The sequence below is a fragment of the Melospiza melodia genome, chromosome 20 (genome assembly GCF_035770615.1).
Source record: "Melospiza melodia melodia isolate bMelMel2 chromosome 20, bMelMel2.pri, whole genome shotgun sequence".
Taxonomy (NCBI): Eukaryota; Metazoa; Chordata; class Aves; order Passeriformes; family Passerellidae; genus Melospiza; species Melospiza melodia.
Window position 1 is genome coordinate 11,756,334 of NC_086213.1, and position 24,107 is coordinate 11,780,440.

General features: G+C 52.0%; 2 protein-coding genes across 3 annotated transcripts; both read right to left on the reverse strand.

The window, feature by feature from the left end:
* Positions 1-754: 754 nt before the first annotated feature.
* ALDH2 (aldehyde dehydrogenase 2 family member) lies at positions 755-10,214 on the reverse strand. Its single transcript, XM_063172970.1, has 13 exons — positions 10,059-10,214; positions 8,916-9,020; positions 7,829-7,969; positions 7,572-7,651; positions 7,098-7,209; positions 6,580-6,708; positions 6,064-6,177; positions 5,648-5,750; positions 4,833-5,017; positions 4,414-4,578; positions 2,723-2,880; positions 1,602-1,716; positions 755-1,353 (listed from the first exon to the last, which is right to left on the reverse strand). Exons 1-13 carry the CDS (start codon positions 10,179-10,181, stop codon positions 1,321-1,323), a joined length of 1,563 nt encoding a protein of 520 aa, XP_063029040.1. The 5' UTR covers positions 10,182-10,214; the 3' UTR covers positions 755-1,320.
* A 2,180-nt stretch (positions 10,215-12,394) lies between these two features.
* ACAD10 (acyl-CoA dehydrogenase family member 10) lies at positions 12,395-24,051 on the reverse strand. Of its 2 annotated transcripts, XM_063173037.1 has the most exons (15): positions 23,986-24,051; positions 22,604-22,828; positions 21,849-21,997; positions 21,113-21,301; positions 19,808-19,966; positions 18,906-19,065; positions 18,396-18,528; positions 18,072-18,140; positions 17,220-17,401; positions 16,531-16,681; positions 15,867-16,012; positions 15,195-15,368; positions 14,407-14,750; positions 13,020-13,085; positions 12,395-12,763 (listed from the first exon to the last, which is right to left on the reverse strand). In XM_063173037.1, exons 2-15 carry the CDS (start codon positions 22,758-22,760, stop codon positions 12,686-12,688), a joined length of 2,157 nt encoding a protein of 718 aa, XP_063029107.1. In that variant the 5' UTR covers positions 22,761-22,828; positions 23,986-24,051; the 3' UTR covers positions 12,395-12,685. The 2 variants fall into 2 exon arrangements, with proteins under 2 accessions (XP_063029107.1, XP_063029108.1); XM_063173038.1 differs by lacking the exon at positions 13,020-13,085.
* Positions 24,052-24,107: the final 56 nt, after the last annotated feature.

A 24,107-nucleotide genomic window follows, 5' to 3' on the forward strand; every position in this document is an offset into this window, starting at 1 on the left:
GCCGGAGCCCCCGCCGGGCAGCCCCGCCGGACTGCGCGGGCGGCCGCGGCGGCGCTGCCGACGCTAAGCGAGGTACGGGAGGATGGAGCGGGATCGCCGCGCCCGCCCCGCGCCCGCCGCGGGGTTTTGGGAGCCGCCGTCACGGCGCTGGAGCGGTTTGCAGGCGGCTGAGGGCAGCTCTAAAAGCGCGACGGCAACGGGAAAGACCCCGCGGGGCTTTCGACATAGGCGGCGCTTTGTGATGACGTTATAATCACCGCGCCTCCGGGGGCGGAGCGAAGTGAGGTAGCTCCGCCCCTAATCGGAGGGGCGGGACAAAGCGAAGTCTCGCGATATCTCGGTGGGCGGGACCTACCGGAGGGAATTGCCGCCCGTCGGGTCCGGGAGGTCTCGCGAGAACTCGGCACGCCCGCCGGGTTGAGGGGACGGGTGGCTCCAAGTCTCGCGAGATCTGAGGGAAATGGCCGCCCTCGGGGCCGTGAGGGGAAGCGGCGATGAAGGAGCTGCTCTGTGCCCTCCGCTCCTCCCCAGACATCACAGCATGGCCGTGCCTCCCGGGGCAGCCTCACCGCCCTCACTCAGGCCCAAACACCCCTCGCTCCTCCAGCCAGGCAGCAGCTGGAATGTCCCTGTCACATCAAGGCACCACAAGCACAGCGGGCAGCACAGAAAGTCAAAGCAAACCCTTAAAAAACGCGTGAGGGAATCTGTGTGTGCTTGGGCTCACTGGTACAAACCTCCCACAAAAGTAGGGTTGAGTGCATTGAGACAAGAAATGTTTATTTGGAGTGGCTACAACCAGCAGGACGGAACAAAACAAACACTTTTCCCTCAGATTTCACACCGCTCCCTGCCCAGGTACACACTGAACTCAATTCCCTTTGCTCACAGAAAATAAACACAGTTCATAGTACAAGGGTTATAAATCTAGCTCTGTAAGCCAACACATACCTGTTATTTTCTATTCTATAAATCCTCCTAGACTAAAGAAGCATTTAAATGATTTCTTGGGAAAAAGAAGCTTATTTATCAGATAAAGATGTAAAGATCACACCCCTCTCCTCTGGGTGACTGCACCCACACAATACATTCCCAAAATAACCATCCCCACCTTGGTAATGCTCAGCCAGCTGCATTTGGTATTTTAAAAAGATCAAGCCAAGTAGGTTTGTTTCTTTTTTTAACAAAAGCTCCTTTAAACACCTAAAAAACATCTCTTAATGCAGAGTTACGTATTTTTGCATACTAAATTTTCTGTCTTGAGCTTTCCTCATGAAGCTGCAACATTATTTTCAAATCTCTGGAGAAGGTTGCTGTCCTTTAGGAGTTTTTCTGTGGAATTTTGATTGTCACCTAGGGATAAAAAAAAAAAAAAAAAAAGAAAAAAAAGGGAAGTTACAAGTTGTTTTTTTTTTTTTCTTTGCAGGGGTATTCACTGGAATGGTGAGAAGCCGGAGAAAAAACAGTGTATTGAAGAGGGGGGAGCTCAAGGTTTGGGGGTTCCAGCTCTCAGCCCAGCCCTCACCAATGGCACAGGGACATTTGGAGCTGCAGCAGAGGGTGGGGAAGGCTTTGGCTGCAGGAAATACTCAAATACTCACATTTTTCACCTCCACATAGGCCTCCAGGCCGTACTCCCCCAGCTCCCTCCCGTTGCCAGAGGCTTTGTAGCCCCCAAAGGGAGCCTGGGCTCCAAACACATCGTAGCAGTTGATCCTGGAAGGGAAAGGGAGGGTGAGACAGCTCAGGGAGCAGCACTAAATAAATAAATATCTGTTTTTGTAAATCTATATTTAAAAAATCTATCAAATACCTATTAAAAATCCATAAAATACCTATTAAAAATCTATCAAATATCTATTTAAAGAACCTATCCAAAAATCTATAAAATAGCTATCCAAAACCTATAACATCTCTATTAAAAATTCTGTATCTTTAAAAATCAATAAAAATCTATACAAAAAATCTATAAAAACCTATATAAAATTTGATAAAATATCTGTATAAAAAAATCTATAAACTATCTATATTAAAAATCAATAAACTATCTGTATAAAAATCTATGAAATACCTATATAAAAATCTATAAAATACCTATATAAAAATCTATAAAATACCTACATTAAAAATCTATAAACTATCAATATAAAATATCTATATTTTTATATCAATATATATTATATATTTTTATATATATATAAAAATATATAATATATATTATATATTTTTATATCAATATAAAATATCTAATTATAAAATATCTATTAAATATCTACATTAAAAAATCTATTAAATATCTATATAAAAGCTATAAAAATCTAAATATCTACTAAAAAACTTCAATATCTACTAAAAAATCTATTAAATATCTATTTAAAAATCTATTAAGTATCTATTAAAATATGTAAATAGCTATTAAAAATCCATAAAACATCTATTACATAATCTATTAAATATCTATTAAATATCTATTTTAAAATCTATTAAATATCTATTTTAAAATCTCTTAAACTTCTATCAAAAATCTATTCGATATCTATTAAAAATCTATAAGTACCTATTAAAAATCTATAAAAACAAATACCTATACAAAATACACTCCAACGTTACCAAGTTCCCGTTACACCTGAAGTTCTGCCACGACCCTGAGCACAGCCCAAGTCAAACTGACCCCAAACCGAGGCCCAGAGTGCCAGGGGGTGCCAGGGGGTGCCAGGCTCACCAGACAGTGCCAGCCCTGATGCTCTGGGACACGAAGTTGGCTTTGTCCAGGTCCCTGGTGAACACGGCGGCTGCCAGGCCGTACTTGGAGTCGTTGGCTCTCTCGATCACCTCCTCGATGGTTCTGAACTTGAGGATCTGCATCACCGGCCCGAAGATCTGCAAGGAGCCAAAGGAGAGTGGGGAACACACCCAGGAACCAGGGCTGGGACTGCCTGAGGGCCCACGGGGTGAGGGAACATCAGGCTGACAACGTGTGATTAGAAGGCTTATATTATATATTATATATACAATATTATATATTATATATATAATATTATATATATTATATTATATATATAATATTACACATTATACATGATATACTATATATAATATAGTATACATTACATATATACTATATTCTGTATTACACATTATATATTCTATATTACATACATTATGTATTATATTTCATATTATAGATCATATATAGTACAAAAAATAATGTATATAATAGAAAATATATTATATTCTATATACTTTATATTATATTTATTATATGCTTTATATTATACATTATATAATATTTATTATGTTATACAATATATACTATATATTATAATATATAATATATAGCATTTTATTATATATTATATAACATATTATTCATTACATATTATATCATACATTATATATATACTATATTCTGTATTATATATGTATATATGTATTACATTATATATATTACATATAATATTATGCCATATATATTACATACATTATATATTTATATTATAGATAATATATATAATCCAAAATATAATATATAAATAGAAAATATATTATATTTTATATACTTTATATTATATATATTATATGCTTTATATTATACATTATATAATATTTATTATATGTTGTAAAATATATATTATATAATATATATATAGTATATATTATATAATATATAATATAATATATAACATATAATATATTGCATTTTATTATATTATTATATATTTTATTATATTTTACATTTTATTACATTACACTTTACATTTTATTTTCTATCACATTGAATTTCACATATTACATTATAATATATATTTTATATATTACAATATATTATATAAAATATGATATATATAATATATGTAAAATAGATGGTATACTATCTATCTATATTATATATAATATATAACGCTATACTAAAGAATACAGAAAAGATCCAGACAGAAGGCTAAAAGATACCAATGAAAATCTCCTGACTCTCCTCAGTCTGACACAGCCTGGCCCCTGATTGGCCAATGAATAAAAACAATTCACATGAAACCTCTGTTGGATAAACAATCTCCAAACCACATTCCAAAGCAGCAAAACACAGGAGAAGCAAATGAGATAATATTGTTTGCCTTTTTCTCTGAGGCTTCTCAGCTCGATAAAAAAGCTGTTTATAGATATAATTTGAGATTTAAAATACTAATTAAGAATGCTTAGCTCGTCCCCCTAAGTAAAACATCTCACAATAAAATATTGCAATTTTATCAATAATGCAATAAACCTCAACAGCTCATTAACAAAAGATATCCCCCTAAAAGAAATAAGCTATAAAAAATTAAAAACCACTGCTCCACTTAGTTTTAACAGCTATTAACAAAACAAATACATTTATTTCCATCCCCCACTGGGAGCTGAAGGTGCTGCAGCACTCACCTCCTCCCTGGCAATGGTCATGCTGTCCTGCACGTCCCCAAACACAGTGGGCTGGATGAAGTAGCCCCTGTCTGCAGCGGGGCTGCCACCACACAGCAGCTTGGCTCCCTCCCTCTGGCCCGTGCTGATGTAGCCCAGGATCTTCTTGAACTGCCCCTCATCCACCTAAGAGCCAGGAGGGACAAACAGCTGCTGTGCCATCCCTCATTGCAGCAGGCTGCCAGGCAAGCTCCAAAGGGAAATGGTCATTTTTAAATGCCAGGATTGTCCCACTGGCTAATTAACCCCTCCCTCCTGCACCAGTGCTCATGGGCTCAGTTCAAATCAGGTTAATCAACAGATCCCACTCTAATCTACACAGGGACTGGAGATTGGGACAATTTCAGGAGGTAACAGCTCAGGGCTCTTCCTGCTCCCACCTGAGGCCCCTGCTCGGTTTTGAAGTCAAAGGGGTTCCCAACCACCCTGGCCTTGGCCTTCTCCACACTCCTCTCCACAAACTCGTTGTAAATGTCCTCCTGCACGTAAGTCCTGGAGCCAGCACAGCAGCACTGCCCTTGGTTGAAGAATAGGGCAAAGTGGGCTTGATCCACAGCCCAGTCCACTGGGAAGAGAGAGACAAAACAAATAAGCAAACAAACCCAAGCAGACCTGGGACTGTTTTAGCACATTTATCACAGAGACTGCTGGGGATACAAAGTCCTTTCAGTTGACAGCATTTGCCATGGGTTGGAGGGCAGGAGTTGCAGATTTAATTCTTTATTAAAGCACCCCAGACCAGAGAAAAATATCCAACCTGAGGCAAGTTACAGTTCTCATTGGAAATTATCAGGTGTTAAGGACAAATTTTCTTCCTTACTTAACTGCTCAGTTAAGTGAGTGTTGGCTCATCGAGGCCAAAAATGAGTTTATGTGCAAGGGATGAGGGAAGCAGCACTTCACAGGAGAAGAAAAGAGTGGTGTGCTCCAAGATAAATTAAAACAAACTGGGGCAAGGACTGGAGGAAGATACTGAAACAATTCTCTTTTTTTGTTGATAGCTGAACTACCCAGCACTGGGAAAAGAAGTGGGAGTGGTGAGTGCTGATACACAAATGCAGCAGCTGCAGCAGAGTGGTGGTGTCAGCGCCAGAGCCTCACACTGGAGACCTTTCCTTCCTTTTCCTTCGCCCTCCAGCTCTGGAAGCAGCCAAGGTAAAAGGCACAGATCAGACATTTCCCAGCAGCCACTCACTGTCTGCATCAGACAAGATGATATTGGGGCTCTTCCCTCCGAGCTCCAGGGTCACCCTCTTGAGGTTACTCTGTGCTGCAGCCTTTTGGATCAGGTGTCCAACCTGCAGGGAGGGCAGAGCAGGTGTTGGAATTAACTCCCATCAGCAAGAGAGCTCTGGCTTTACATCTCAGTCAGCATTTCATGCTAATCCTCATTGGCAGGGCTTTGAGTTTCACCTCCAACAAGAAACAGCTCAGGGGAAACAACAGGAAATACTCTAAAGAATCAAATTAGAACAAAGGAGTCTTAGCTAATGCAAGTATACATCTCACAGCCTGGAATGAGCTTTGAGTGAGGTGCAGAAGGCAAAGCACCTGCAGTATCTCACCAGCCATGGGATATTCCATGGTGCCAGGGCTCAGGGTGCTCCTTACCTCGGTGGAGCCGGTGAAGGCCACTTTGTCAATGTCCATGTGGGAGGAGATGGCAGCTCCTGCCGTGGGGCCATAGCCAGGGATGATGTTCACCACACCTGGGGGGAATCCAGCCTGGCAGCACACAGCAACATTATTGCTCTGACAAAGCAAGGCTTCCACTCCCCTCCTGTGTTTGTGACAGCAGCCTTCACTCCTTTGGTTTCTCCTTTCTCTTCCCAGGGCTTCATTTTAACATTTAACAACCAGGACAATTCCTCTCCCCACCCCACATCCCAAGCACAAGTTGAAGGTCTGAATACACACAGAAATACAGAGAAATGTTCACTTTCTGACCACCCTGAAGTTCATTATGTAATCAAACCTCAAAGAGTCCTTCCCTAATCAAGACTTACATCATCTGCACATGCAGATGAATATGAACAATATATGAACAAGGGAGTTTTTCTGATAAATCAACCCAGCCCTTCCCTGCTCCTGCCTCCTGCAGTGATGGAATCCTGGCCTTGTCCTCACCTCTTTGATCAGACTGGCCACGTAGAGAGCAGTCAGGGGGGTTTGCTCTGCCACTTTCATCACAACCACGTTCCCAGTGGCCAGGGCAGGCCCCAGTTTCCATGCTTGCATCAACAGTGGGAAGTTCCACTGAAAAACAAGGAGAAATTAAAAGTTTCTCATTAGTCAGTAATGAACCAGTGAGCTCCACTCAAATAAGCACTTAGGGAAGAGTCTTGGATTTTTCCTCATCACACAAAATTTTGGGGTTAATTCTAGGCAAGAATTTAAACTTAACTGTGGTTCTGAGTCATCTAATTCCTATAAATGAGCTTAAACCTCCCCCTTTTTTTTTTTAATCAGCAGAGCCCATGAAATCAAGAGGCAGCTCCGCTCTCCCAGGCTGGGTGAGGTAAGAACCCTCCCAGCTGGTGCAAGCCCAGCTCTGTTCACCCTGGGAGGAAGCAGAGCTTGGCAGCAGAGGGGTGCAACACTGAATTCTTGCAGCCCTGCAGGAACTGCTGCTCCACTTTACTCACTGGGATGATTTGCCCACAGACTCCCACGGGCTCGTGCCTTGTGTAGCAGAAGAAGTCTCCATCCAATGGGATGGTTTTGCCATGGAATTTATCTGACCAGCCTGCAAAGTATCTGCAAACAATAACAAATTGGTCACTGGAATTAAAACAAGTCTGCAGCCAACAGAAAATAAAGGAGGCTTCCTCTGTTTCAGTCCCAACTCAGTGCAGGTATTTCCCAAGCAGGTGATTTAAAGAATGGACAGTAAATAGAAATATTTGTGTGTTAACAGATCACCACCATTTGTGTGACTTGGGGAAGTCAGAGTAGCAAAAAGTAGAAACAAAAGAAAATAGTAGAAGCAAAAAGTAAACCCAAAGTGTCTGATATGAAACCATCATAGATCAGACTCAGATCCCACAGCCCCTGAATTGGGAGGTGGCTGAACCTGCAGAGCCTCAGCACCATGGGCCAGCTGTGGCCTCCAAACCCACCTGAGACATTTGATCACCATGTCCAAGTCCACCAGGTAGGAGATGGCGTAGGGTTTGCCATTATCCAGAGTTTCCAGGGCCTGCAAAGACAGCAGAGTTTCCTGAGGAGCTGGGGGGGAACTGAGTCAGGTCTCAGTCTGCAGCCTGTCCTGTCTGTTGGTTTTGTGCTCTCAGCTCCCCAGAAGAGCCTCCCCACCCTCTGTGAGTGTGAGCTGGGGGTGAGGAGCGGGCACAGCCCCCGCGGTTCCTGCACTCACGGCCAGGTAGGCGCGGTCCCTCTCGATCAGGTCAGCCAGTCGGTTCAGCAGCTTCCCGCGCTGCGATGCGTCCATCCTCCTCCAGGGCGAGCCCAGCCGGAACGCTGCCTGGGCTGCCTTCACCGCCTTGTCCACATCTGCCTGCGGGGGAGCCCGGCAAAGGCTGAGGAACGAGTCACCAGCCCCGCTCCCTCCCTCTCTGCAAACAACAAAAGCGCTCCCTGCTCTGCAGGAGAAAACTGCCCGAGGCCAGGCAGCACCGGAGGCTGCTCCTGCCGGACTCTGGGGGAGAACCTGCAGTCCCAGGGCAGGGGAGCAGCCTGGGCCCCTTCCCAGGAGCACCGAGCTCAGCACACCCTGTGAGGACACAGCTTTCCCCTCGTGAGCAGGAAGCAGCAGCAATGCAGAGGAGCAGATGGGTGCAGCAGCTGTGCAGCCTCTGCCTGTGCTCAGCCTCTGTTATTTCAGCTACACAGAGTGCAAATATCATCAGGTTATTTCTGCCATGTCACCTGCTGGGTTAATATTTGCATCCTAGAATGAGGCATGTAAAAAGCTCTGGAAGTCTACTTTGGGCACTTTTTCACAATCCAGTCCAAAGGAGTTTTTTCCTGGACCAGCTGTCTCTGGCCCATGATTTTGTCCTGCCAGGGCATTTGCTGGTTCCTACCTGGTTCTCTGTCCTGGCTTGCTGCAATGGTCTCGCCAGGACAAGCCAGAGAAGCAAACAACAAAGGGTTTCCCTCACTCACCCCTCCCTTGGGGAACACACACAGGTTTCCAGACTGTAGGAAAAACCTCAAATTGCTGGGAAACACCACCTCAGCTCTGCCACAGACTCCAGGAGGGCCTTGCATAAGGCAGGTGATGATTACTGACTTTATTCCCCACCATTTCTTTTTTTTTTTTTTTTTTAAGCAGTAGCCAAGGAAGGACTCGAGCAGCACTTGGTGTGGTGTTTGCACAGATCAGACGCCGCTGCAAGCTCGGAGCTGCCCAGGTGGGACAGGGGGTGGTGCCTTGCTCTGCATCCCCTCTGGAGCTGCTCCCACAGAGAACAATCCCATCTCAGCCCCACAGCAGTTACCTTATCGCCCTCAGCCACCTGGCAGATGACTTCTCCCGTGGCTGGGTTGATGGTGGGGAAGGTTTTCTTGCTGACTGCATCGTGCCATTCGTTATTTATGAAAATCTGCAAGGAAAAGCCAAGCAGGGTGAGCCTTCGAGCCAGATCCCAGGGGAATCAGGGAGAGCTTTGCTTCTTTGATGGCATCTGAAGAGCCTGGTTAATTAAAACTTGACTTGTGTGGGCTCCAAACCTGCAGCAATATGAAGGAGATACTTTAGCCTAAAAGCACACAACACAGCCTCGAGTGAATAAAAGAATTCACAGCTCAGCAAACAGCACGTGAGTTGGAAGAGGTTCCCATCTTGGTGGGTCCTTGTGAAAGCTGGAATCCTGGCTGGGGCTGCACAGGGACAGCTCAGGAGACTGAGGAGTGGGAAAATGCTTTAGGTACAGACAACACAGTGAGCTGATTTTGTCCAGAGCACCAGAGCTTTTACAGGATTTCTTATGAGTCTTAAGGATCTTTTCCAATCCAAATGATTCTGTTATTTCCCAGATTAACCAGCTTTAGGCTCCCCATGCACCAGAACCAGGTGCTAACAGCAGCTTTTTACCAACTCTTTCTTTCTAAGGGTAATTTTTTTTTTTTTTTTTCAGGTCTGTGGCAAGAGAATGGGAGTGCAAAGATCGCGGTGCTCGCCAAGAACCTGCAGAACACCCAGACAACCACCAAGAGCCCGGGCACGGCCACCGGGGAGGGAGTGGCCGGGTGCCTTGGAACGCTGCCTTGCAGCAGCACCTCGCACAGGTGATCCCACAGGGTTTTCCTGGAGCAAGGGTCCGCTCTCTGCAGATAACCGGCCAGGCACCTTCCCCTCCCTCCCGTGCCCTTGCCCGGAGTTTTTTCCTTGTGTTGTTGAATTGTTGAACGCAGCGAGGGAAGGGGGCGATGGGACACACACACACACACACACACACACACCCTGTGCCTGCGGCTGCACCCGGGGTTCCTCTTTCCGAGGCTTTGGGCCCAAACCCGCGGCTGCTCCGGGCTCAGCGTCACCCGGGCCGGCCCGGCCGCGCACGGAGCTCGCTCGGCGGACACGGAAGCCCCGAACCCCCGGCCCGGCGCGGTGCCCCGGGCTCCCAGCGCAGCCCTACCTTGCTGTAGGTGACGTCGGGGCGCGGGTTGGGCGCCGGGATGGGGGAGGCGGCAGCGGCCGAGAAGGGAGCCCGGAGCAGGGCCGGGCAGAGCCGGGAGCCGCGCACCGCCGCCCGCAGCATGCTGAGCTCAGCTGGGCCGGGCCGGGCCCCGCACGCCGGGACGGCCCCGCTCCGCCCGCCCCGCTCGGCACCGCCCACCGCGGCTCGCTCGGGCACGGCCCCGCAGAACCAGCCTGGTGCCCTTGGTTCCTATGGAAAAGGCTGATCCAGCTCGGTTCGAGCAGCACAGCTTGGCCGGGCTCAGCACGGTCCCGTTCGGATCAGCTTGGCGTGTTCGGCTGGGCTCGGCACAGCTCAGCACGGTTCGGGTCGGTTCAGCTCTGTTCGGTTCAAATCAGGCTTGGTTTGGTGCACAGGGGGTGCCTCATCCGTGCCCAGCACTGTCCCTGTCCCATCTCTGCCATCTCCTGGCACGTGCCCAGGGAACTTTGTGCCTTGTTGCAGGCAACAACCAGGAAAAAGGGAAAAATCCCAGAAACATCTCCACTAAGATGGTTACTTTTTCGGGAAGGGGGTGAAGGAGAATTTGGGGACCTGGACCCTCGGTTCCATGGATGTGCCACCATTACCGTCCACCCAGGCACCCAAAAACCCCTCCCGCGTGTAGGGGCAGTGGAACAAAGCCAGGGAAGTGCTTTCACAACAGGGAGTTTCTGGGTGAATGCAAATGAGAGGCTTTGTGAAATCGCTCCCAACAATGGCTAAAGGCCTTTTTTTCTGGTTTGTTTTAGATGCCTTGTGCAACTTCAGCGTATCCAAGCGCAGGGAACAGAGGTGTGCTCGGGTTATCATCACAAAGAAAGCCACAGACCAAAAATACAGAGAGGTTTTTAACCTCTGAAAAAAAAAAAAAGACCTGTGGTATTACCCTGTAAAAGAGACTCAGTGAGGAGTCTGTGAAGGGCGACAGGGATGGTTCTGGTTTATTAAAGGGGGCAAAAAAAAATGTAGAATATTTGAGTTCAGGAGTGGTTTCACCCGCTGTCCTGGACATCCCAAGCTGCTGAAAGTCTTGCTGGAGGTTCCAGCATTTGCACTTTCCAGGCATTTCTCTCCTATCCAGGGCAGTATCAGCCCAGTTGAGCAGGGAGGAACAGCCCAGCCCAGAGAAGGCAAAATGCCCTCCCCAGGTTATCCAGCAGGACACGGATTAAGCCGCGCGTTTCCCGGATCAGCTGGAAAGAAATCCTCTTGTGCTGGGTCTCAGGCTCCTCATCCCTGTCCGCCCGTGTCCCCGGCAGGGGGGTGGATGAATTCCCGGCAGGGGCTCCCGGGCAGCCCTTTAGAAAGTGGCACTCGCGAGGAGGACGTGTCCTCCTCCTGGCACAGCCCTGCTCGTGTCAAACCCCCCTGGGAGATGCCAGAGCCGTTGTCCCTGCAGAGATGTGCCCGCGTCCCCCAGAGCGAGCGGCTCAAGGTGTCCCCAGGGCACGGCACAGAGCTGAGCTCCGGCTCGGGCTAAGCCGCGTCTGTGCCTGATCCCGGCATGGGCAGCCCCGGCACCGAGCCCTGGTGCGCGTTCAGTGAAGCCTTGGCTCTCTCCGCAGACCCAGCAGAGTTAAACCCCCGGGGCAGACGCGGCTCTCGGCCCCCAGAGCCGGCCCGAGGGAGGCGGGAGGTGCCGGAGTCAGGAGCGTGCTGGGAAACCATCCCAAATATCTGAGCTGGGCACACACAGGCTCAGCGCCCTCCCCCTTCCACGGCGGAGCCAAACGCCCGAGGCTGAGGTGGAATTTCACCCCGCAGCTTGGGAGAACCCAAGGCTCAGGTTACCGGTTATCCCCACAGCCTCACGGTCCCTGTGCTGAGCCAGCACGGCCCCCAGGGCTCTCTGCAGCACCCCCTGTGCCCCCGAGGGCTGGCAGGTGGTGCCCACCCTGGGCACATGGGCTGTGGGGCTGCACCCACGCTGGAGGAGCAGGAGAACCCAAAGAACCTTACCCATTACTTTAATAATTAATTAATTAATATAAATTGCTCATGCTCATAAAGTTGTTCCCACAGTTCTCCCCTGGCTCTGTAAAGCACTGAAAGCTCCCACTGATCCAGTCTGCACCTCCATGGTCCCCAAAGAGACCCCACCACACTCATGGGACCACGGATCCTCCCAGCTCCACAGGGCAGGCACTGCCTCAGCTCCGGAGCCTCCCCTGAATCCAGAGACCTCAAGGACTGGATTCAGTTCCTTCCACCACTGAGGATTCTTCCAGCATCTGGAGGTTGTGCTGGAGGTTGTGCTGAAGAAGAAAAGATCTGCTGAAGGACAAGAGACATCCTGGTCCATTCTGTTTATTCCCAAAACTGGGTCGTGCACCCCCAGCCTGGTCACTCCAACCAACTCTCCCTGCTGCAGCTCTGATCCTGCAGCCCCACGATCCAAGGGTGGACTTGGCCCTGCATTGAGCCAGGCAATAAAAGCACCAAACACCTCTGGGACTGAGCTCACAGGCTGCCCTCAGCACGGCCTCTCCCATGCCAGAGTGCCTGGTTTGGCTTTGGGTCCCCCAGGGCTGCAGCTCCTGGCCCAGCTCTGGTTTGGAGGGTCCTGTGACCCCTGGGGACCCTCAGCCAGACGTGGGGCTCAGGTCCAGGGGAAGTGCTGGGCTGGGATCTGCTCTGTGGAGATGTTTTGCTCCAGGGACCTGTGGGAGAGAGAGAGCAGAGCCCATGTGGGCACACAGGGCTGCAGCACCAGGCAGCAGCACCCCAGAGCCTTGCAAACCCCTGGGCACCCAGTGCTGGGGAAATGCCTCACTGGGGACCCCACAGCCTCACTGGGGACCCCACAGCACACAGGACAAATCACCCCTCAAGCTCACAGGCCCCACACTGCAGGGGAGTCCCAGGGTTGCCCTTTCTTTGGGTCAGGGAGGGCTCGAGCCTGAGGAATCTGCTCACTTTGGTGCCCTGATCCATGACCTGTGCAGCCATCAGTGCCACTGCCTTGGTCCTGGCATTCTGTGCCTGGGGGAAGAGGATGAGGCCCATGAGAGCTCTGGTGCCCCTGGTGCTGCCCCTCTGATGGGCAGCCATGGCTCTGAGGGAGGAACTGAGCATCCCTCTGCTCCTCTGGAGAGTTCTCCCCAAGAGCTGGGGGCACAGGCAGCCTCTGGGATCAGTGTGTGGAGCCTGCGGGCTCCTGGTGCAGGATGAGGCAGGATCAGCTGAGATCCTGCCCTGCTCAGCCAGGAATGGCTCAGCTGCCAACTCCCAGAGATGAACCTCCCCTGGCAGTGCCAGCTGGCAGGGGCAGCCTTGCCCTTGCCCTTGGCCGTGCCCAGCTCTGGAGCACTGTGGCACTTCCAGGCTGGGAATATTTGGCTGTGTAACAGTTCTCTGCATTATCTTGCTCTTGCAGGCAGCAAAACTCCTCCCCTGGCTTTCACAACTTGCACAGCAAAGGCTGACAGGGCAGGGATGATGCCAAGGGAAAGGGCAGTGGGGTGGATGTGGAGGTGACAGGGGTGAGGGGGCTCTGTGGTGCCACACACCAGCAGCAGCATCTCCACAAGCCCAAGACATGGAATACAGAGAGTGTGGCAATCCTGATGCTGGAGACTTGGCAAGGATGAGTGTTTCGAGGAAGGGCAAGGAGATCTGCTCATCTCAGCACCTCCACATTCCCCACAGCTGCTGCTTCCCTGCCCTTCCACCTTCTCTGTGGATCAGCTGCCAAGGGCCCTGACACGCTGCTGTTTGCTGGTTTCTGCCAGAGCACAGGCAAACACTTTGGAAGGGCACCTGGATTTTTTTTTTTTTTGGCAGCTGAAAGGAGGTTAAGTAACCCACTAGAATTTGAAAATGTCACCAGAATAATTAGGAATATAATCTTGGTAGCAGCCCAAGGGTGGAGCTGTTTGCTTCTACTCACTGTGAATGTGTGAAAGGGGAGGTTCAAGGAACCTCTCAAGGGAGCACAGAGGGACAGAGAGAAGGGAATTCACTCAGCCTTTCCCAGAGGGAGACTGCAGGAGGAACAACCATTTCTTCCTGGACTGGCAAATGTTGAAAAGCCCAGCCCAGCCCAGATGGCAGGACCTGGGTGAGCAACCACAGCTGGGCTGGTGTTAATCTGCTCCTCTTGGAAGGGAGTGCCAGCTCCCAAAATCAGTTTCCCAGGGTATGAACTCTGTTGCAGCCATATGGAGCCAGCCCTTTCCCTCCAAACCACTGGGCTCCAGGAGTGCCAAATGCCTGCCATGATCAGGAGAGCCAGGACACTTGGAGGCCACCATCCCCACCCTGGGGCAGGTGCAGCAGAGCAGCTTCAGCACAGATGTCTCACCTGCAGCTCTGGCAGAGGACGTGCAGTCCCTCTGGAATGGGAACTGAGAAAGCCCCTCTGGATGCCCATCTTGCAGCAAAGCCCCTGTGCCATCCCCGCCAGGCTGCTGGGGGCAGTGCCCAGGGGGGCTCTGGGCACAGGGGCTGCCCCAGGCCGTGCCCAGGTGCTGAAACTCCTGCCCAGGTGAGGCCCTTGCCCGGCCCAGGTGCTGGAATGGCGCAGGAGCAGCTTCGTGGGGGGGAGGCTCTCAAACACACGGAATCCTTCTTTAACAGCAAAATCCCAGGCCAGATCAGCCACAAACTCTGCGTCCTTGGGGCTGCTGTCACCTGGAGCTGGCCTCCCTGGGGACAAGAGAACAGGACACTTGTTTGGAAAAGCCTGTGTTGGGTATCACATCCCAAACAGCATCACCTGCCCTCCCCTGGGCCAGCCCAGCAGGACTTGGAGAAACTCCTCTCTAAGGGATGTGAAAATAACTCCAGATTTCATTCTGATAAAGGCTCCAGGGCCACACCTGATGTGTGCAGACAAACAGCACCGGGAGCTCTCAGCACCTCCCTGTGAGTCCCTTGGCAAGGCTGGTGCTGAGCTGGGAGGTCTGAGAGCTCCATCTGTAGGACACAGCTCTGGGCTCCCAGCTTTGGCCTCTGCTCAGTTCTCCCAGGAAAGGAGAGACCCCACAGCACAGAGAGCAGGCAGGGAGAGGCCTGTGCTGGAGCAGGGAGGCAGCTCTGTGCCCCTGGCTGTGCCCTGTGCAGGACTCAGCTGCCCTGCTGGCTCCTCACCTGCCAGGGAGCCGCGGTGACGCCCCTGCAGCATCACAGCCCAGCGGAAAGAGGCAAAGGCCAGGTAGAAATTCCAGTTCTCTGGGTGCTCCACTCCCCTGTGGCCACAGTACATCTGGGAATACTCCTCTGCTGTGGGAATGCCCAGCTGCCCCAAGTCACAGTTCCTCAAGCCTGGAAGATGGGAAGAGGTAGCAAGGAGTCAGAGCAGCTCCCAGGGCACGGTGAGAGCCTTGGGCACAGCCAGGCCCCTGCATGGAGACACCTGCACCCTCCAGGACCTGCACAGCTCTGTGCTGGCTCCACAGGGAGCTCTGGGGTTTGGCACCAGCCCCTGCCCCAAAATGCACATGGGGCAGTTCTCCTGGTTAGGGTGAAACTGTGACTGACAGAGATCTCTCCGAAATGATGGAACCTCTCCGTTTAACCCTGTACTTTTCTTTTTAACAAGTGGATAACTTAGTGCACACACCAGTCCTGACCTGCCTCACAACTTTCCCACCCAAAAGAGTTGCCCAGCTGCCCAGCTGGAGTGAGAGGGAGAACAATGCAAACCCAGAGCCCTTTCCAGCTGCACTGAGCCCCACTGCCAGCTGAGCTGCTTGGCAGGAGCTGATCTGCTCTGAGCTCTGGCTCCTCTGTGTGTGCCAAGGTGAGTGTGCCCCTCTGTACCTCTGCGAGCCCCAGAGGGGGCTGGCAGGAAGAAGCTCACACAGTTATTCGCCACATCACACAGGGGATCTCCTAGAGTGGCAAACTTCCAGCCCAGCACAGCAAGGACTTCTGGCCTGTCTGGGTGAAAGACCAGGTGGTCCATCCTGTATCAGAGGGAAAAAGAGATCAGGAAAGTCTCCAGAGGAGGGAAAAATCCCAGTGCTCAGCAGCAGTAGGTGCTTTCAGTGCTCTTCACTCTCTTCAAAAATTGCAGAGTCCTTTGGAAGGCAGCACAAAGTGAAACATTAATTTCTGCAAGCAGAGGATGGAGGTTACTCAATATTGAACGCCCTGGTTAATAATGGACTAAACTGGGCTTTGGAGAATGAAACCAAGTTAGTCAGAGCCTCAGATCAGGGCTGATTCCTGAGTACTACAGGAAGAGCTGATGATCCTCCAGTGTCACACCAGCATTTGCAGCTGTTGGATAGAGAATCTCCATCTCATTCCCTGGGGATGCTCACCCTGACCCAAACCCAGCTTTTGGGCTGCTCTGGAGCTGCTGCCCCAGCCCAATCAGCACCTTTTGGAGTCTGGGGGTCATTTTACACTCAGTCCTTGTTTTACACTCATTTTACACTCAGTCCTTGTTTCCTGCCTGGCATGTGCTCCAGGGCAGTACCTGAAATCACCGTGCACCAATGTTGTCTTCTGGGATTCAGGAAAATGCAGAGGCAGCCACTGGATGAGCCTCTCCATCGCTGGGATCGTGTGAGTTTCCACAGCTCTATATTGCTTTGTCCAGGTCTCAAACTGCTGCTGGATGTAATTTCCTGGAACACAGGAAAGGAGGGAAAGGGAAAGGCACAAAGAGGCTTCAAAAGGGACACAGAAAAAGCCAAACAGCCAAGCAGATCTCAGTCCAGAATCCTGATTAAGCTTCAAGATTATAATTGCAATTTCCAAGGGTCTCATACTTTCTTAACTGGGCACTGGATTTAATATTCAGGTGGAAAGAATCCAATCCTGGACAAAAAAGTAACTTCACCAGCTCCAGGAAGCTGAGCTGTCTCTGCAGAGGGACTGGAGGGGATGCTTGGGGAGGTTTGGTCAGCAAAGAAGTTACTCCTGTACCCAAAGTGGGCAGAGATGGCAACAAACATGGCAGGAAGCTCTGGGAGGTAGGAGAACTTTGGGAACTCACAGGAAACCTGGATTGGAAGAGCCCTTCCCACCCTCCCACCACACCTGGGGATTCAGACTCTGGACTGCTCATCCTCACTTTCCCACCTGCCCCCAGTTTGGTCCATCCTGCCCATCCCTTGAGCTGCTGACACCCAGGAGAAGAAAGGAAGCAGAGGCTGCTCTCACCGTGCTCCCCCAGCTGCTGCAGCTCGGCTGCTCCCGGCTCCAGGCTGTGGATCCTGGCCAGGACGTTTGCCATGGCCCCGTACCAGGCCCTGCGCTGGCGCGGTGGCACCGCGGGCAGGGACAGGCTGTGGTGGATGTGGCCAGCACGGTGCTCCAGCAGCAGGAAAGGACAGCCAAGGATGCTGGGGAGGCAAACTGGGATGTGTGGGGCTGAGGCCAATCCTGCCACTCCCCCCAGATCTCATCTGCACCTTGAACGTGCCCCCAGGCCTCACCTGGGCGCTCTCTGGAGCCCAGCTCAGGCTGTGCCCGTGGCTGTGCCACGCTCTGCCCTGGCCCCTCCAGCCCCAGAGCTCCAGCAGCAGCTGCTCCCTGTTCCCTGCAGTGCCCGTGGGCTGGGCTGCCAGGCTGCTCACAACACAGCAGCAGCGGGCACACAGTGAGCTGCAGTGCAGACACTGATTCCTGCAGGGAGCTGAGCAGGCTGCAGGCCCGAGGGCTGTCCTCTCACAGATTTGCTGCTGTCACTGCTGCCTGAGGTCTGGCAGTTGGAAAAATCCTTTCTTTATTGCAAACCTGAGCACTCTGAGTCAGCAGGAAGCCCTATAATATTGCTTTATAAGTGCTTTTCAAAGAGAGCTTTTGGATTAATAGCTAAAATGGAACATACCTAAACCAAACCAAATAAAATGATTCTGTTCTTTGAACTTCTAGAGGCTCCTCCAGCCCCACACTGCACAGATGTTCATTAGATCAGAGCACTTTGTGAGCTCTGGTTCCTTCTCTGTTCACCTTTGGGGGAATCTGGCTGCAGTTGCCAAGCACAGAGTGAAAGCTGAGGGCCAGGATTACCTTCTGTCCTCACAGAGAGCAAGCACAGGGGGCACAGGAACACCAGCCTCAGCCAGAGCCTTCAGGACCCTAAAGGGAGGGACAGAGGTGCAGGGAATCAGTCCAGGCACTGCTGTGTTGGAGGCAGACACACCATATCACTGTGCTCAGCTTTAAATATACTGAAATCATGTGGCTGGGGGAGGTGAGAGGAGCACAGCCACATCTTCCCATGGCCCGGAGCCCCCAGCCCTATCCCACACTGGAAAACAAGGGGAGGCCATGAATGATCCTCCCCCCGTGTCCTGCTCCTCTGGCCCAGCAAACTGCAGCAGGACCCCTCACCTGTATTCCCTTGAGACAGAAGGGCCCGAGGGGCCTGAGGGAGGCTCCTCCTCCTTCTTCAGCACCAGCAAACGACCTCCAAACTTCACCAGATAGCTCCGGGTGGACTCAAACTGCCGTAACTCCAGCGGGGCTGGGAGGAGGGAGCAGAGGGTCAGAACCTCTCCAGGCCTTCCATCCCCTTCCTGCAGCTGGGGCTGAGAGCCCACTCTGTGTCCCAAACCCCTGGGGAACCTGGCAGTGGCTCCCAGCTGCCTCACAGGACAGGAATATCCCTGGCATCTCTTTGGCAAATTGTCCTCAACCCCTCCCAAAATGAGGAAGCCCTAAAATGTTGTTTCTTAGTTCTAGGAAAGTGATGGAACACTGAAACTGGAATGGCTGTGCTGTTTGCTTGGAGATTATGAGCCTTTCCTTAATATTATTTTTCAGTCCCTATGTCATAGGAAAAAGTCAAAAGCTCCAGAATATGCAGGTTTTCTGATGGAAGGACCAAACCCACTGCAATACCTGTTGGGTGGGCACCAAGAACATCCTCAAGGTACTTCTGCAGATGATCCTTGGGGATTTCCATGCCTGGTCTCACTGAACGAGTGTAGGGAACAAATCCTTGCAAAGGAAACCCCAGATGGGCTTCCAGCTCTTTGAGTGCTGCTGCTGGATCATCAACCTGAAACCAGGAGGGACACAGTAGCACTGGTGACAGCTAGAAGGCAAAATTTCCTGGGAAAGAGAGAGCCCTGCCTGGTTGGGGGGAATGCGTTTATCTGTGAGTCCATCAGCACTGATCCCCTGACACACAGGAATTCCTGGCTCATTCCCTGCCAGCACAGAGCTTCCCACCTCTACTCTGCCTGGAGAGAGCTGTGATGGTGGCACAGGCACTGTGAGCTTGGGCTGGGATCAGAGCTGGAATTCCCTGTGTGCAATCCAGGGGAGTGGAGGTCACTCTTCCCACCAGTCCCAGTCTTGTCCTTTCCCCAGTGTCCCCAAATTAAAACCCCTGTGCTCAGTGACCCCAAAGCCTGGGGGTAACTTGGCAGTCCCCAGCTGACTCATCCAGGAGGCCTCAGAGTTTCTGGGAATTCATTAACTGGGGCTCATCTTCTGCTGTGGTTGTCTCAACCATAGGGATGGGGCTGTTTCTCCTACAGGGAACAGAGGAACAGGAATGAGGAGAGACTTCCCTGAGGTTACACAGAGTTTGGAGCCATGAGTGGAACAGCCCAGAGCAGACTTTGCCAGTGATCCCTGCTTTAACCCCACCACATCCTGCAGGGACAAGCGAGGCTGGAGCAAAAGGCTTGGCAAGAGTCAGCCACTGTCAACTGGAAATCCTGAGCTGGTGAAACCCAACAGCTCCTGTACCCAAAACCCACCCCCAAACCCACCCTGGCTGTGCCACTTTGTACCTTCACTGTTTTCATGCCAAGCTGGGCTGCCACCTCCAGGTTCTGGCTGCTGCTGTCCAGCAGGATGGATTCCTGGGGCTGCACACCCAGGAGCTCCAAGCACAGCTTGTAGATCCCAGGATCTGGCCTGGGCACCCCTTCCTGATGGGATTCAACCACCTACAGCAGCAACAGATGGAAAATGCACGAGCCTGGGCAGTGCTGGAATGGAGATGGGAGCTGGGAAAGAGACTGGTCTGATTAACATGAGAAATGAAGGATGTGGAGCTGGGTGGGCCCTGGTTCCAGGGACTGTGTGGGTGCCAACTGCTGTGGCCAAATCAGCCAAACAGGACCAGCCAGTCCTGGGATGGAAGATATCCAATGAGATGTCCCAGTGTGGGACACCAAACTGGCTCCAGACCAGTTGTTCAGTGCTGTCCAAGGAAGCCTTGGATGGCAGCACCTTCCAAAGGCTCAGGAAAAGCAGCGTCCTGACCACTGCAGCCACCAGCCATCCCACAGGCACCTCCACAGCAGCTGTGTTTGCCATAACCATCCCCCTAAAATCTGGATCAACAAAACACTGACTCAGTGTGTGAGCACTGCCACTGCCCTCGCAGCCACGAACACCCCAAGCAGCCATTCCTGCTCTGTAACACTGCAGGAACAGCAAGGAATCCATTGCATGGATATAAAGCCAACACTAATGGAAACCCACACTCAATTATTTTCCCCCACTAATTGCTGTGCAGGGCTGTAGCTCCTGTTCCAGGAGCAGCACACACTGGAGAGGCCGTGGGGATTGGAGCCTTGAGGTTCATGTGTCACCAGATCTGCCAATCTGTGTCATCTCTGCAAAGGTGAAGTGAGCTGGGAAAGGAGACTCTGCTGGGAAAGGAGCATCTGCTCCTCATCCCACACAGGTCAGCAAGTTGGGGTACTGGGTTTTTGTAGCACAGGGGTTACATAAAATCCTTGAAAAATCCTAACTCTTTTAAAGCTTATTTTTGTTTGTTTGTTTGTTTTTTTAAAGCAGGCAGGGCACTGAATAATAACATTTATTTCTAGTCTGTGTTCCAGCTTCCAAGTCCTGTCTCCATCGCTGCCTGTGCCTGTCACACAGACTCGTGGCTGTGTGGGCACTTTGCAGTGGATTTGCAAATGTCACTCAGCCCCTCTCCAAGTGCCTACAAGGAATTGTGTCAGGAAATGTTCTCCAGGCTGATGCCAACCAAACTGTGCTTAAACTGCACTAAAAGAATTCGAGTTGCTGCTTTCACAAGTGGAGGAGCAGAGCCCCGTTTGGGATCCGTGCAGACTCACCACATCGAAGTGCTGCTGCTCCAGGGGCAGGAGCCTCTGTCCGGGGCACAAGCTGTGGCTCAGCAGAGCCGTCTGCAGCCCTTCTGCCCGGATACACTGCGCTGCTTCTGCCATTGTGGGGAGCTGTTTTCTCATCTCCTCTCGGATTAAATCCCAGAGAAAGGAGTGCACGGGAACACGGACATTTGCCTGAGAAACAGAGAAACCCCAACAGTGGTAATGGGCCAGAAATGGGGTGAAAATAAGAGTGGCTTGGGTGGGTAGGTTATCTGATCAGCTTATCTTGCTGTCCGAAGGCAGGCAGGGAATCTCTCAGCCAAATTGCTTTGCCCAAATAAACAAATGTTCTCACATTCCTGATTCTGCAGCAGAGATAAAGGGCTGATTTTGGGGGAGAGAAATCCCTGGGACTGTGCCTGCCATGGGATCAAGGCAGGTTAGAGACAGACACTGACAGCTCAGCAGGCAGGAAAGGAATCTGCATTTTAGACTGAGATGTTTTAAAAGGACTTTATTCCAGGAGGAAATGAAGGCAAATTCATCTGCCTGCCTGCCCAGGCCCCGGGATAATGGTGGAAATCTGCCCTGCTCTAACAGCAGCGCTTCCTAGACGGAAAACCCAGACCCTTCAACCACCAAATTGCTTTTTAAAGCTCCTCTCTCCTCGCTGGACCTGTTTCCATGCAGTCAGGAAGCACAGGGAGAGCAGGGGGGAGTTTACAGGTGTGAGGCTTACAATCTCAAAGCACTGCTGTCCCAATTCCTGCAGGAACTCCACAGCTGTCAGCTCTCCCCTGCAGTACTGCAGGGAGAGGCTGCTCTCCCCTCCAGACAGCGCAGCTCGCTGGGCGGTGCCGGCTGGAACGCAGCTCCGGGCCTCCCAGTCTGCACCGAGAACACAGGCAAGGCGGGAAAGGCATCAGCAGAGCGGGCAATCAGCTGGGGGCGCCTCTGGGGTGAGAACGATGAGCTGCACTGGGCTGATTGACACAGCACAGAGCAAAGGGCTTGGGCACTGCAGGAACTGCAGCACCTCAGCCCTGTTTGCAGCGTGGGGAATCCCTAAAGCGGCACCAGCCTCGGGTGGCACCACAGGACAGTGCAGGGTGGTTACTGTTACTTCTGTGACTTCTGATGGCACAACGGGTCCCACCATCACAAGTTCCTGGGTGTCCCACCAGAGCTGAAAGAGGCACCTGAGATTTATCTTCCCTCCAAGCACAGGAACAACAGGAGCTCTGGTGATGAGGGACCAGATCAAGAGAACGACTGGAGCTGTGCCAGGGCTCAGAAAGGTTCTTTCCCTGATATTTCTGGTATCAGGGAATGGGCACAGCCCCGAGGCTGCCAGAGCTCTGGGTGAATTTGGGTACCACTCTCAGGGATTGTTGGGGTGTCTGTGCAGGGCCAGGAGTGGATGATGATCCCCGTGGGTCCCTCCCAGCTCAGGACATTCTGTGATTGTGTGGGGTCAGCAAAGGGAACACACACCTGAGGCTGTCCTGTGGGGGGCTGGCAGCAGCACCCCGCTCTCCTCAAACACCACGGCTTTGTAAGAGACCCCTCTGGATGGCTGTGGGATCAGCAGGAGCCGCCGGATCCCGGCACACAGCAGGCTCTGGGCACGGGCAGCGCTGCTCAGGGACATGCTGGGAACCACGGGGGGCAGGGACACTCACAGCTCGACCAGGGACAGGCTGGAGCACAGCTGCAGAGCTGCAGGGGAAGTGTTGGTTTATGCACACAGAATCATGGAATTGTTATGGTGGAGAGCACCCAATCCAACCTCCCCAGATCCACCAAACCCTGGGGCCAAGGGCTCTGAACACTTCCAGGGATGGTGGCTCCACCCTGGGCAGCCACTCAAGTGTCCCAGACAAACCAGAGACCCCCAAATTGGGTTTTATACACACACCCCTTCAAGTGCTGGGGACAATGGGATAACTCATCACTAACATGAACTAATTGCTGATCATAATCAGTGATTGCAGCAATGTGAGGGTCACCTCTGCTCCCAGAGAACAAGGGACACAAACAAGGTGAAACGGCCTCGAGGTGTGCCAGGGGAGGTTCAGGCTGGACAGCAGGAGGAATTCCTCCATGGAAAGGGTGGTCAGGGATTGGAACTGCCCAGGGACGTTTGGAGTCCCCATTCCTGGAGGTGTCCAAGGAAGGCCTGGACGAGGCACTGGGTGTTGGTGACAAGGTGGGGATGGGTCAGGGGCTGGACTCCATTATTCCGGGGCTCTCTCCCCTCAGGGACCCCTCACACCTCCCGGGGCTCTCTCCCCTCAGGGATCCCGGGGGTTTCTCCCCTCAGGGATCCCCTCACACCTCCCGGGGCCCTCTCCCCTCAGGATCCCCTCACACCTCCCTGGGTCTCTCCCCTCAGGGATGCCCTCACACCTCTGGGGGATCTCTGCCCTCACACCTCCCGGGGCTCTCTCCCCTCAGGGATCCCCTCACACCTCCCGGGGCTCTCTCCCCTCAGGATCCCCTCACACCTCCGGGGGATCTCTCCCCCCAGGGATCCCGGGGCTCTCTCCCCTCAGGATCCCCTCACACCTCCGGGGGATCTCTCCCCTCAGGGATCCCGGGGCTCTCTCCCCTCAGGATCCCCTCACACCTCCGGGGGATCTCTCCCCTCAGGGATCCCGGGGCTCTCTCCCCTCAGGGATCCCCTCACACCTCCGGGGGATCTCTCCCCTCAGGGATCCCCTCACACCTCCCGGGGCTCTCTCCCCTCAGGGATCCCCTCACACCTCCGGGGGATCTCTCCCCTCAGGGATCCCGGGCTCTCTCCCCTCAAGGATCCCCTCACACCTCCCGGCCCGCCCTCAGCGGCCAAGGCTCCCGCTCTCGCGAGAACATACCCCGAACTCTCGCGAGAAGCAGCTGCCGCCCCTCGCAGCCCCCCGCGCGCTGCCGCCGCAGCCGCCGCCGCCGGGTACGTCAGCGCGCCGTGACGTCACGGGGTCAGAGGGGAAAGGTGCGG

Coding starts and splice junctions, on each gene's coding strand:
- ALDH2 (XM_063172970.1), bottom strand. CDS start 10,181: ATGCTGCGGGCGGCGGTGCGCGGCTCCCGGCTCTGCCCGGCCCTGCTC. Junction 7,210..7,571: donor ATGGTGATCAAATGTCTCAG/GTGGGTTTGGAG, acceptor TATTGTTTGCAG/ATACTTTGCAGGCTGGTCAG. Junction 4,579..4,832: donor AAACCGAGCAGGGGCCTCAG/GTGGGAGCAGGA, acceptor CCTGGCTCTTAG/GTGGATGAGGGGCAGTTCAA.
- ACAD10 (XM_063173037.1), bottom strand. CDS start 22,760: ATGTCCCTGAGCAGCGCTGCCCGTGCCCAGAGCCTGCTGTGTGCCGGG. Junction 21,998..22,603: donor CCCCCACAGGACAGCCTCAG/GTGTGTGTTCCC, acceptor TTCTCGGTGCAG/ACTGGGAGGCCCGGAGCTGC. Junction 16,682..17,219: donor GCAGCAGCTGGGGGAGCACG/GTGAGAGCAGCC, acceptor CCTGTGTTCCAG/GAAATTACATCCAGCAGCAG.